Source organism: Rissa tridactyla, chromosome 4 (genome assembly GCF_028500815.1).
Source record: "Rissa tridactyla isolate bRisTri1 chromosome 4, bRisTri1.patW.cur.20221130, whole genome shotgun sequence".
NCBI lineage: Eukaryota > Metazoa > Chordata > Aves > Charadriiformes > Laridae > Rissa > Rissa tridactyla.
This window is the reverse complement of record NC_071469.1, coordinates 571,072-584,591: the sequence shown is the minus strand read 5'-3', so window position 1 is coordinate 584,591 and position 13,520 is coordinate 571,072. Positions and strand designations below refer to the sequence as shown.

General features: G+C 44.8%; 1 protein-coding gene across 3 annotated transcripts in view; it reads right to left on the bottom strand.

The window, feature by feature from the left end:
• Positions 1–13,520, bottom strand: part of PTDSS2 (phosphatidylserine synthase 2) — a 41,801-nt gene that overhangs the window by 18,798 nt on the left and 9,483 nt on the right. For all 3 annotated transcript variants that reach the window (XM_054199837.1, XM_054199839.1, XM_054199838.1), the window contains exons 2-4: positions 12,953–13,054; positions 6,678–6,760; positions 1,685–1,752 (exon numbers count right to left, since the gene is read on the bottom strand). In XM_054199837.1, coding sequence (XP_054055812.1) covers positions 1,685–1,752; positions 6,678–6,760; positions 12,953–13,054 — 253 coding nt within the window. The remainder of the gene's footprint in view (positions 1–1,684; positions 1,753–6,677; positions 6,761–12,952; positions 13,055–13,520) is intronic.

The window sequence follows — 13,520 nt, the reverse complement described above, 5'->3', positions numbered from 1 at the left end:
AAGGATGCCTGGAAGAAAAAACAGGGTGACCTGAAACAGGAAGAATATAAGAATAAACCGCAAGTGAGTAAGTACTCCTCAGCGGTGAGGAGCACAACAAACAAGGCAGGACAGAGCTGTTCACGCCTGTGAAGGGGTCAGAACTCCGCTCCCTCCCAGCGGGACAGGCGGCCTGAAAGAAACCCTCCTGAGACACCAGGGCCCTGCGTAAGGGTTCACACAGAACCCCCAAGTGATGTCCATGGCACAAACTCACATTGCTGCTTACTGGCCTGCTGCAGACACGCTCCAGCTGCCCCCCAAAACAAACCAGGGAAAGAAAAAAAAGGAAAAAAAAAAGCCCAGTTTTGTGTTCTTAAGAGAGCTTGGCACCAAGTTTTGGGAAGGCTCCCGGAAAGCCAAGCAGAACAAGAACTGCTGGAGCCAAAGGAAATCTTTGATTAGCTGGAAAGGGTTCGATCAATATTAAAAACTTGTTTGCAAAGCAAATGCCCTACTCCAACAGAAGAGAGACGACAGATCCCAACACCTCAATTCCAGCCCCACTTCTTCCAGCTCACTTGGTCTCTAGAAGCAAAGCATTTTTTTAAAACGTGCTTCTTGTCCTTCTCTCATCTAAAATGATTTTTTTCAAGCATCCTGACAAGTATGTGGTGGTACTTCCACAACGCTTTTAAACTGCAGAGCGCCAAGCACTACTAAGACGTCAGCACGAAGGACGGATCTGAACGTGAGCAACGGGGGACTGACTGGAATCTAAACCCGAGAGGCAGCCAGCCATCTGACCCAAGAGGAGAGCTGCCCCTCACAGCTCCGTAACTCCACGTTTGTTTGTGCTTTCAAACCATGCTGTTGCCTGAGGAGATGACACCAATAATTGGATTGCACAATGGAGCAAAAGCGAGTCTCTGGCAAAATCTCGAGCTCTTTCCCGGCACTCCGACGGGATTTGCAGTGGTGCAGGTACATACAGGAACACAACGGCTTTGTTAACAGCGTCAGCCTTACTGCTCTTGCTACCTCAAGATGTTTTACCTCAACTGCTGCATTTCCGAGAAGTCACAGAATTGCAAAAGCCAGGGAAAAATTCTCAGTGTACTGAAGACAAGAATATGGTAAAAAATAATGTGCTTTATTTGGAAGTACCAATAGCACGTTCTTCTAGAACAAACAGCACCCTCACTTTGCTGCCACTACAGAGTTGTGTATGAAGTTTTGGTTTATTGCAAAAAAAAAAGTTCAAAGCACCTATCATTCCAGGTAAAAAGTATTTCAGAAGACGAAAGAAGATGAATTCACCCCACAATCTGTAGAACCTAAGAAACTAACGGCTGGAACGCAACTTCAGCAAGGCACACCAAGCCCAGCAGAGCAGAGACTAAACACAAGAAGCACCAACTCCTGATGGGTTGACCTCAAGAAGAACTCTGACTTCTTATCAGCTCATTTAAGAACACTTCGCTGCAGTATCTAACCTTGGCTGAGATGAACCAGAAGTTAGACAACAAGGTGAAATATTTTTTTATAATATCATAATTTTTCCTCAACCTAGAAGTCTCGTTAAATAGCACAATGATTTGATTTCACAGAAACGAAGTGCATCTCCTGTAGTCAGCGCAAAACCTAAAGAACACCACAAAGGACTATTAAACTGGCGTTCAGTAACTAGAGGTCTGTTACTTACCTGAAAGAGTATGAAGATGAGGAAGAGCTCATACACAACGCTGACACACAGCCAAAATCTCCAGTAAGCTACAGAAAGAAACAAAACGGGATGTTAGGAAGCTTTCAAGCAGAACAGCAGTCAACTGTTCGTTTACTGTAATATAAGCAAACACTTCAAGAAGAGACGCTCCCACCAAGAAACGATAAAGCCCAGCATTCGGGTAAAGTGCTCACCACGCTTCCCAAAGAGCCCGGCCAGAGACGCTCCTCAGCTGCCAGCCTGGCCACTATGGACATTCCCAGCATTGCTCAGGTGATGACCCACGTCTGTGAGAACAGACCAGGATCCATCACAACGCTTCAACCCAATGAACTAAATATTTAAGAGTGAGAAGGAAAGGTACGTGCCACTCGCAATACTTTCCAGGAGTCCTTGGAAGAGGACTATATCCTTCCTGAACTAGTCCAATTTCTTTCTTCACCACCTCACATAAGCCAACCTGTCCAATTTTGGTTTTCCCATCCCTATCCCCGCTAATGCGCTTTGCAGCTGCTGCCTGTGAACTGCTAGAACCGGCACGACTGAGACTGGCAGGAGGAACCGCTGCCTTTCCTTCTGCAAGCCCACCTTTTTCCCTGAAGGCAAGGTTCTTTCCTCAAGGGGCAGAAAGCATTTCAAAATACCAAATATATTTTCACTTTTACTAGGAATTAAATTAAAAAAAAAAAAAAAAGAAGAGTACCAGAGGTTTAGCAGGTGCTACCTGCGAGACCTATGAGATATCTGAACTCTTCGTAACGAGAGAAACACCACACAAAGCTCGCCTGCTTCAGAGTCTGCAGTCATTATTCACCTTCCCAAGAGGTGTGATTACAGCTCTTCCCACACTGAAGTAACACCCGACTCCAAAAGGCACACAAATTACAGTACTTGTCCGCTTCCAGCTCCATCCTCCTCACCTCAGTTCTCCTGAAGGACTCAGTCCCCAGGGAGTGGGCTCTCTGACTGCCCTGGGTACAAGCTTTGTGGTCCACGGGCCGCATTCATGCCCCGAACTCAGCCTAATCCAGCCAGAGGGGCCTTCTGAAGCGATTCCTGGGCTCCGAAATCTCACCCGGCGACTCTGTTAACTCCCGTACGGGAGGAAGGAGGTTAATGCAGAGCCAGGCCGTGCACAGACTCCAGTATTTTTTCCTAACCACATCCAAAAATTTACACAAGGTAATTCAGCAAAAGTTGACTCAGTCCAAGGGGACATTTAAATCTCTCGGTAACGCCACATACTAATCACTCTGGAATGATTTTAATAGACTTTCCTTCAGGTGCTTCCTGTTTACACGTATAAACCAGCGCTCTCCCTCCATGGCTATGTCTAGGTGACAGAATTGGACTGGGGCAAAGAGGAGCCAACAGAGTTGTTCCGAAGGTTGAGTGGAGGCAGCAGCCGTTCCACCTGCATGGACATCGTTTGCATCAAGTGAAAAAACTAAGAACCACCTTCAGGCCTGATTTGGGCATTTATCTCTATTAAGTCCAAGGCAACTTTGATATGTTAATGCTTAAAAGCAGGATCGTGACATAAATAATGCAAGAACTAAGCATAAACTCCAGGCTTGCTAACAGACTTGTTTTATCAGCTCAGAAGCTGCAATCAGCTAGCCATGGTGTGGCAGAGCTTCAGAGAGGCTCGTCTGCCCCCGAAACAAAAATAAATGCCGTCTTTATCCAATTCAGTGGGGGGGGGAATTTATGCATTTTTAAAAGAAGTCTCTAACAGCCTGTTTCTGACACCATCATTAAAATAGACTGAAATGTGAGAAGGTGTGGCCTTTTTTCAGCAAAACTGCTAAATTAATTTCATCAAAACAGCCTACTTTACACTTCCAGGGGGAAAAAAAAAAAAAGAAAAATAAAACAGGCAGGTGTGGCCTGGAGAACAGGAAGCTCTGTAACACCTTTCACTGGAAATTTGGAACTTTTAAGATTTTTACTTAAAGTCCACAAACATAATTGTCATTTCTTAATTATGCAATACGAAGAAGTGTCGTCTTAGGGGTCAGTCATTAAAAAAACCATTATGAGGTGGTTTTGCCCCTCGGTCTCCTCGAGGGAAGGAGAAGCAGAGTTCAGCCTACCTTCTCCCAGTCGAGGCAACAGCCAGTGTCCCTTGTGCAGCTTCCTTACACAAAAGCTGTAGAAACCAGGACTTGAGACTTCTGTCCTTCCTTCCCATTTGATTAACTTTCAAATCCACTTGCCCATTTCTCTTGGCAGGGCTGACCGAGAGTGCGCGCACACCCTCTTTTCTTCCTAGAATGCAGCTTAGGAAAACCAAACAAGCCGAAAAAAAACCCCTCCAGTGGCCAAAGGGTCACCTGGAAGAGAGGAACCTCTGCCCAGGCTAGTTCTGAAGCTGATGTACAGACAGTTCAGAGTGCAGAACAACCTAAATCCTTAGCTGAGCTTCTGTTCTCCTATATACACAGGGCTCTGGCAGCAGATGATCTGCAGCTGCTGAACACACTCAGCAATACTTCATAATAAAAAAAAAGATCTGGTTGTAATTTACTGTGCTTTCTCCCCGGCTGACATAAGTGCCCAAGAGGTTTTGAAGCCTACTTTACATCTGAACACGTACACCAGAAACAAGATGTTTTCAAAGCTGTACAAACATCGTGTTCTCTCTCTTCCTGGACTGCCCTCAGCTTTAGCTATAAAGTTATTTTTGGCATGCCTAATATTTGTTTTCCTTAAATGCACTTGTCACCGTGAACCTCCCTCAAATTAGGACTATCTTCCTGATTAAGTAGGCTTCACCTAATCATTACATACCTGATAGTTTAGTAATTACTATGCTCAAACACTGAAGTGGTGCCGTTGCGGAGAGGCTGGAGAACACAAGACCAACACTTCACAAGAGCGCGCTGCCTGGCTGAGCACACAACCACCACTTACCCCACCCATCAACAGCGGCTTGCGTCTGACCTATGCCACCCGAAAGGCTAAATGAGTAAGAAACAAAATTCGAAGGAAAGAAAAAACTTACACTGAGGGGGGAGACTAAAAGCAAAACTTATTGCTTTAGCAAAATTCATTTGCTTTAGCAAAACCAATGGTGAGTTGGCATAGGTGAGCTGTGTATAAATAAATCAGGTGGATAAACACTGACCAAGAAGAGCTATTTAAACAGAACGACAACATTAGGCACAAAGAACAGACAAAAAAACAAAGCATCTCCGAGCTGGCCATAAATAGGTAGACACAAACTGAATAATAGGGCTCCAAGTATCACCGGACAGAAGCTGGGCAGGAAACCTGGCTACTGCTAAGGTACAGCTTGAAGAGTTCGTGTGACAGCTCAACGGTGGCTGTTGTGACCGTAGTGCCCTGGCTGACCCAGGGCTTCCTTCAGCCCTATAAATGGAAGCAGTGCACAGCGGCGGCCGGTGCTGTCAGTTCCTTTGAGATGAGGTCTTTCTCCAGGAACAGCATGGCGAAGCTAAGGTCAGAGACTCGGCTGCCTCGTCTGAACTCCCCGGTGCACCCTCTGTAACTGGAGAGCTGACATGGAATCTCACCGGGTTGCAGTGCCACGTCCTCTGCTGCCACAGGAGCCTTCCCGCGGGAGAGGCGCGGAGAAGGACTGCCATTCTCCTTTGAACAGGCACCCAGATGTCCTGCTGCGACTCTGCACGTGTCCGCTGTGCTACCAAACCCCTCTAGCCCCTGAAAACCTCTCTTCAGAGGATCAAACCATCACACAAGCTAGAGGAAAGGTGAAGTTAATACAAAAGATGACATGAATACACTCAGTGTTTGAAGTGACTGAATACATGGGAGCTTCTTCAATCACCCTGTTCACAGACATGGATTTGAATCATGGATTTGATTCTGCTGAGGGATGCTCAAGCCACAGTCTCTACACTAGAAGTTGGCTCCATCTACGCTAGCAGTTGCCTGCGGAGGTCTCTGACCTTTGGACTTTCCCCATCCAATTTGTACCACTTTGTTCTAGGGAAGAAAAACAACTTCCCTGCCAGACAAAGCCACTGGATGTTCTAAAACTAAAAGCACCCAAATATCACTGCTGTCCTTAAAAGGAGCAATTTGTCTTATAGGAGGAACCAGAATTAACTGTAACAGAGAGACTAAAACCTGCTATTTAAGAAGATCTCAGAAATGCAGAGTTCTGAATAAAACCGTAAGTTTGCAGAGGTGTGCTGTTGGCACTGCTCTAGAACAAAGTCTGCTTTGATCGAGGTTTTTAACGCGTCTGCTGTTTCTCATATAGAGCAGCATTCCTAAACTGGAAAATTAATTTTTTGGCACAAGACATACTTATAGCTTTATTTGACTGTAAGAGAGCCTAATGCTTTCAGGAATATTATGTAAGCCTATATAAATTCCCTTAATTCTTTCTCAGTGATTCACATCTAAAGATAGGCAAAAAAATCAAAGATATTAAAATATTTTCATACTTCACCTGATATAACACTACATGGGAGAGGTTTTGTGTTGTGCTTTCAAGACTTACAGTCTTAGGAGAAATCTTTAAAATCATAATCAAGGGCTACTGATCCAGCAGTTACTGTGGCTAATGGAGAGCAAAGGGAGCGTAGTGCTCCAGCACCCGGATTCGTGGTCAGGAGTGCAGCCCCATTACAGAAAGGAGGGGGAAAAGAAGGGATAAACAAGGGAATTTAAGGTTTCAAGAATCTGGCAGTTCACACAAAGCTTTTTACTAGCAACAGGAAGCCAGAACAGGGAGATAAAAAAAAGAAATAAAAATCCTCTGGTACCTGCAGATGGAACGCACGGAAGGATCACTGTGCTGTTCGGAGGCTGGCTGGAAGCTGGGAAGCTATGTGATAAGCGTGCAGTGCTAACAAACCCGTATTGTTATTATTTAAATTACAACTTACCTTCTCTAGAAGTAACACAGATATTTACGTTCACCATAAACCGTGTAATTTACCAGAAATACGTGAGTGACTTAAACAACTGAAATTACCTGGATGAGGTCTTGAAAATGGTCCATCTTTAGCTTGTGTAACTCCAAAACATAAGAAAACCAGGATACTGGCAACAATACCTCTGAAAGTGAAAAGCAGAATGGTTTATATTGCTTCATCTTCCTAATGAATTTGTAAATTATATTCTTTGGTGTAAAAAAATATCCAATCTTCGTTTCTTAACTACTTTCTTAACATGTCAATCGTAAATAGATGCCTTTTGGAGATATTTCAGGGAAACATGTATGAATTCCTATACTTTTAAGCATGGTTTCATGACAGACGCTCTCAAACCCCAAAGTCTACCCGTCCATCCTTCCCCCTCCCTCCCCACTAACGACATGCTGCCAGTCCTCCCACTTTGCTCCAGCCAGCCGAGGAGCCGGATCTGCCTGAGAACTCATCCAGCAAAACCACGACAAACGGAGCAGCTCCTTGACCCACACGAGGAGCCTCAGCCGCCAGGTCATCATGAGATCCACCATGAGTCAAACACTTCCCTATGCCTTTGAGAAGCTTTTATGCCCACTTTGTCAGAAAGGCACTTAAAATTTCGCAGTGAGAAAGCTCCCAAGTTAGAGGGCTTCCCATTGCTCCAGTAAAATTTCAATGACATTTAAAAACGAACTGTTGAACTTGCCACCGCTCCAAAACATTTTCTTAGTCAACTAAAGACATGGAGGAGCTTTTAAGACCAAACCAGCACCAGTTCTATTTCAAAAGCTCGAACTATAATACAGAGCCTAACAGACATTAAAGAAATGCTAAGAATTATCAGACCACGAGCCCAAGTACACTGAAGACCCACCCGGTACCTCTCATCCCCAGCAAGGAAGGGCCTAACTAAGGACGGCCATCGTCCTGCCATCTGCCTCCTTGCAGGAGCAGCATTCCTGCACGTTCCCAGACCGAGACGGTGCAAGGACTGATCTGGCTGAAAACTCACCTCGTGTTGAGCTGGCTCAGCTCACCGCTCTCCCCGGGGAGGGATGCGGCAGCCCCCACTCAAGGCTGAGCCGTCAGCTCAAGCCAACGTGGAACCGGACCCCTAAGGGCGGGCAGACAACTCCGGGAAGAGACCCCCACTGACCACCACTAAGTGAAGCAAGCAGCAGTCAAGATCCATGATTTGAGGCCCACCAATTCCATGCTGTATGTTTTTGAAGAAAATTTTGTTTCACAAGTAAAAGAAAAAACGAGAAAATGCACATCCTGGTGTCTGAATGCCAGACCCTCCCTGCTGGGGACACCGCTCCAGCAGGCGGACCAGACCCAAGACTGAGGTGCCAGCTGGGGGGCGAGGGCTGGCATTTCACTTCAAAGTACTGAACATCAACTTCAAATTCTCCTGAGGTTTTAACCATCTCACGTGCACAGAACAGCACTTCTTTTTCAGGGTTGGTACTTGTTTTTCATGAAGACGGGAGCCCACGGTCTATACTTGGGCATGCTCCTTCACTCTTAATGGATGGAATGGTGCAATGCAGCCCAAAAATGCTCTTTTTTCTACATCCAAACTCCCAACAGAGCCTTCATTACCTGCTTAAGAGCTGGCTGAAGAGACAGATAATTGAGAAATCCCTCACTGCACTGCAGGGTGAGCACAGGCCACGTTTGCAGTAAATGATGCAACCCCTGACTGTAAATAAAACGGCTGTTTGCAGGAGCCAGAGAAAATACCTAATAATTTTTTCTTTTATTGAGAAAATGTTACATACCAGAAGCATTAGTAGACTATTCGTGCTTTAAACATTTCAAAATCTTCTTTCAAAATAGAAAGCAGAAGGATTTATGCAAACTGTTTTGCGACATTCACCTCTGAGTATAAAACGTTTGTGCATCTGAAAATAAGAATGGGTTTTACCGAACAGGTGGAACTCAGTTGTCTTGCTTGCTTTGTGACACTGGGAAGCACACCAGAATTAGCTACTGAATGAAAGAGTGAATAGATAGTTCCATCACACTTTTCAAGGACGGAGATGCTAAAAAAGTTTTCAACTGATCTAAAGTGAGAATATTCTGCATTTTGAGTCACTAGTTTGTATTTGGAAACACCAGTACTACAAATTCACATTTACACCAAATAGTTTGCATTCTGTACCATGTAATGATACACACCTCTGTTTCCTATCACTACGCTCAGCCATGAACCAGGATGCCCACGATCATTGATTTAGGCCATGGAAGGGTGATTTTTCCCAAGCTGGAGATGCCCTGAAGATAAGTCACCATGGGAACCTGCACTTATGTTCCTTTTCCTAAAATCCACTCTCAGCCAAACCGCAGCTGCAGGAGCTGGGCTGAAATAGCTGGAGTTTCAGCTGTATTATCTTACTTCAAGTTCACCATGGGAAGTTTTGAAGAAAATAAAAAATTTGCATAATAACCATACAAGCTCCATTTTTTTTTCCTGCAATCACTAAATCTCTCTCCTTAACCCCACCACACTGCCTCCGTATGAAGCCTGCAAAGCCCAACCAGCAGCTGGGCCGCTGCCCTACCGTGGCTCCAGGTAAGAGCTTCTCTAGGCTTTGAGAGGGGCTTCTTCCACCCACCCCCCCAGCAGCCAGCCTGGCGGGCCAGGGTTAATGTATTTTCTTCAGCTAACGTATTTTCTTGAGCAGCAGATCAGGAAGACACCAAATGGCAAAGCGTGCCTACAAAAATGATTTTAGCACTTAACCAAATAAGATAGGGAGAACACGGCAACTGTTCCATTTGTACAAACAAGTTATTGTTTGCCTCATTTGAAGAGTCGATTTGGAGGCACGAGACAACGAAGCTTGTCTGTGAGTGTCTGTGTATCGTCCTTTGTGCCAGGCTTTGAGCGAGCCAGCTCCCACGCCGTGCCCCTTCCCCGGCTGTATCTGAGCAGCGTGACTGGTACCAGCCCCTCGCCGCCATCCCAGGCCGAGACCCGGCAGATGGAGGTCGAGCCTCCTCCTTACCTTGTGTTCCCTGCGGGTGTTCAGCCCCAGGAGTTGAAGACCATCAGCTTGCCAACACCCCCCCCGACTTGTCACCATGGCTGAGCCGTGATCAGCTACTGCCAAACACTACTGCAGAAAGGCATCTTAGAAGAGAGACTGTTTCATGGCTTGAAAGTCAATGTACAACCCTGACGCATACAGGATTTTTTAAACCTGAATGTGTTCTTTGTATGAAAAATATATTAACTTTTTCCCCCCCCCCAAGAACCCCTGCTCAGCATTCAAATCGGGAGATGTGGACTTTTTCCACAGCCATTGCATACAATGGAGGCCGCTGAATATGTCTCTAGCTACCCTCAGGGCTGGAGCTGGGTCCTGTCAGCTCCTCCTGGGGGCTTCACGGCCAGTTGTCAGCCAGGATGGACTATTTCACGGCTGCTGTGAATGCTGTAGGAACCCTGAATGAAGAGCCCCATTGACCAGACAGGCTTCGCAGTGCAACATCTCTTTGGCTAAGTAAATTTTCAACGTTTACAACAGAGGCAATCTGATCCCAGATCTCACATGATCACGTCAACATCTGTGTGTATGACCCTAATGAACTTCAACTAGATTTACATATAGAACATTTCTATAAGCCTTACCTTAAAGAAAATAATCTCCTTTTATTGCCCTAACGTGTCGCAGGAAGGAAAATGGCACTGAAATGTCAGCATCTAAACAGATGCAAATATAAATCTTAGCTATAGATACCACACCCCATGATCTCATGGGTTCATGATGTTGTTTTCTGTCCATTGTTTCTCCTGGTGACTTATTGCATGAATCCAGCCCCTCGCCCTGCCCGGAGCGCCTTCTCTGAGGGACGGGATGAAGGACACACTTTCACAGGGGACAAGGGAGCCTCAGATGGGTTACTCTTGCTTTGTTAGTGCAGGAAACACAGCAGCATCAGCTAATGCAGCAACTTGACTATTTTGCTTCAAAGTTCTGCTCTAAGCACCTCATACCCTTCACAGGCAGTCTGGCACCTCTCAGCAAGAGCTTGAAAACAAAGGGGTTTAACTGTTTGCACCTAAGCAGCAAAACACTGCTCCACTGTCGTTGTGCAGCAGTTGGAAATAAAAAAGCATGACAGCTAGAGACACTGCTCATTGGTAACTAAACTACTGCTGTTCATTAAGCAGGCAAGGGTTCCCATGAAGAACCTGCACGCAGTGAGAGCCTCATGCAGGCCAAAATTTCAGACCAAAACACACAACAGCTCTATATTAAGACTGAAAAAGATCTCAGGGTAGGATAAGGTACTTTAAGTTATGGAAGAAAAAAAAAAATTGTGAAAATTTGGGATACGGATATACTGATGCATGTTGTGACTATCTTACTCCTGCTCTGAAATGTCTCTTTTTGTTCAAATACACGCTTAAGGTCAGGAGCAATGAGACGTACGAGAGCGGCAGGCACACGGATGCTAAAGAAGGTTAAGAAGAACGGCTGGGACGTGAATTGAGCTGGAATCCTTCATGCTTACTGGTGCTAAACTTGGCATGGCACTTACCTCAAAGACCTTTGAAAAGAGATTTAATTGAGACCAGAGAGGAGCTCACAGAAAACTGACTCAGCATAAGGAACGTGCTGAACATCACAGACACCTCCATCCCTTCTGGAAATCGGGGACAAGGCAACAGAGGTGAAGCTTAGGAAAGGCCCACAGGACTCGTGCACTTTGTCTGCATCCGTCTTCAGCTTGGAAAAAGTAATGATTTGGCGGAGTTAACTACTGTCTCAGAATTTGGCACATAGCTTGGATGACTATGGCAATAACATAATGGTGCAGCATGAGTGGAAACAGAGATGCACCCTTCAAAACCAGTAACAAGAGCCAATTTGGAAGACCATATACAATTCCCAGGATGGTGCTTTTCCCGTATTTTTGCATCTAGATATTGCAGGCAGTATTCCACAAGCAGAGATGCAGAAGTGATCAAAGAACATTTGCTGCTCGTTGCCCGTTAAGGTGCTGTTAAATTGTTTTTAACAACTGGTCACATTATTCCCTGCACTGAATATGCAGAAAGCAACTTCTATTTCATGAAAGAAAGGTTAATCTGCTGATTAATCTTCTTCGGGTTTGTTCATATTAAAGCAGTAAAGGCTCTAATCTCAATAATAAGATATTCCACTGAGTCACCTTAAATCTGTATTACTCCCTAACGATGTGTCATCACTTCTCTTTTCAGCTTTTCCCCTTCTCTATTTTGAGCTGCCATTCCAGGGGATGTCAGGCCTCCATCCGTTCCCTACCCTCTCTCGTAATAACCAGGAATAACCAGAAATATAGATAATAACCAGAAACAAAGCCTTGCAGAAGTTTTCCCAGCTCCAGACAGGCCACTGTGTTCCAACTTGTTCCATTTCACCCCCATGTGCGAGTGAATTACATTAGCTACAGCTATTGTGTACCTGACCAAACAACAACCACCATTATCTCAGGAAATACCCTGATTCCTGCATCTCCATGACAATGAATACTAGGTCCTGAGTCACTTTTAAAAAAGATGTAAAAAAAACAGGAAGAAACCCTTTAATTGCAAGGGGGAAAAAATAGCATTATATTTACGAAACCAGACCGGTAGAAACCAGAATGATTTTCACACACCTAGCAAGGATGCTTTGCAGTCTGTAAGCACCTCCTTGATTTTTAAAACATACTTAGATTTTTAAAAGATCACTTTTCTTCCCTCTTTTTGTTCCCTACTGTATTTCTTTAAAAAGAGGAGAAATTCAACTACATTTAATCAGTTTAAATTGTGGTAGAAATGGACCACACATGTAAGACTCATCTCATTCTTATTTTCCGAGAGTTTCCCTTTGGGCTACAAGTTCCCGTGTTAATTTTCAACAACAAATAATGATCTGTATTGGAACCTTGAAAATCATTTTACAAAAAGCACTTAAGTCAGAAAAATGTAGTCACAGCTCAAGTAATTTAGCAGTTAGGTTATTTTAAGAAAAAGAGGCAGAAGCATTGCCAGAGAAACACAGCCAGTACTTCGAGGCTTTAAAAGAGTTTTGTATTTTGTTTTAAATCAGACACACAGCAGCCGCCCGGTATGACAGTGAGTGACACTAAATCGATTAGAAATTAAATTCAGCGGCCAGCAGAGGAGCTCACAGACTTAGGCTTGGTTTTGTCACTTTCTAAGGGTTCGGGCATTTAAAGGAGTTAATGCGAAGGTCATTTGAGGTAGCTTATTCACCAGTAAAAGTGCACACAGTAACTTGGTCATACAGCTACCCTTTTCTAACAGACACCTTGCAGAAAGGCGCTCTCAAATATTTACCTCTTTGTATTGTAGGCTGTATCTTGTGGTGTTTCTTCAAGCAAGGTTACGTAGCCCAGCGCACAGGTGAGGATGAACAAGACTGTCAAGGTATGAGCTCTCCTAAAATTCAGAAGAGAGAAAACTGACATCAGAAAGCAGAAAAGCCTGTATCTCCACCTGTCAGCAAAGCCTCAGGAGTCTGATAGACAGACAGCGGTCAATAATGCTGAAGACATTTTACGCATGGTACAGCAGCATTCACGATGGCACTACATTGAGCTGTCAGTCCGCTGTGCGCCAGCATGCCACAGAAGCCTGCCAAAGAACAAGTCTTGCTCGTTTCCCCACCCAAGCTTTGAGTTAAGGAAGATTTGGACAAACACTGCCAAGTGAACAGCAGCAACTTGAGAAAAAATTAGCACCAACTGTGCTAATACTGAGATCTAAAAACTCCCTGATTTCCCTCCTGGTTAGTTGGGTACGTACTTGACGGTGCTGCCACCAGCTCTGTCTCAACAAAAACTGCAGCAGACAGAACAGTCTCTTAAGACTAAACAGAAGGGAACTGACTCCAGACATGGGAATT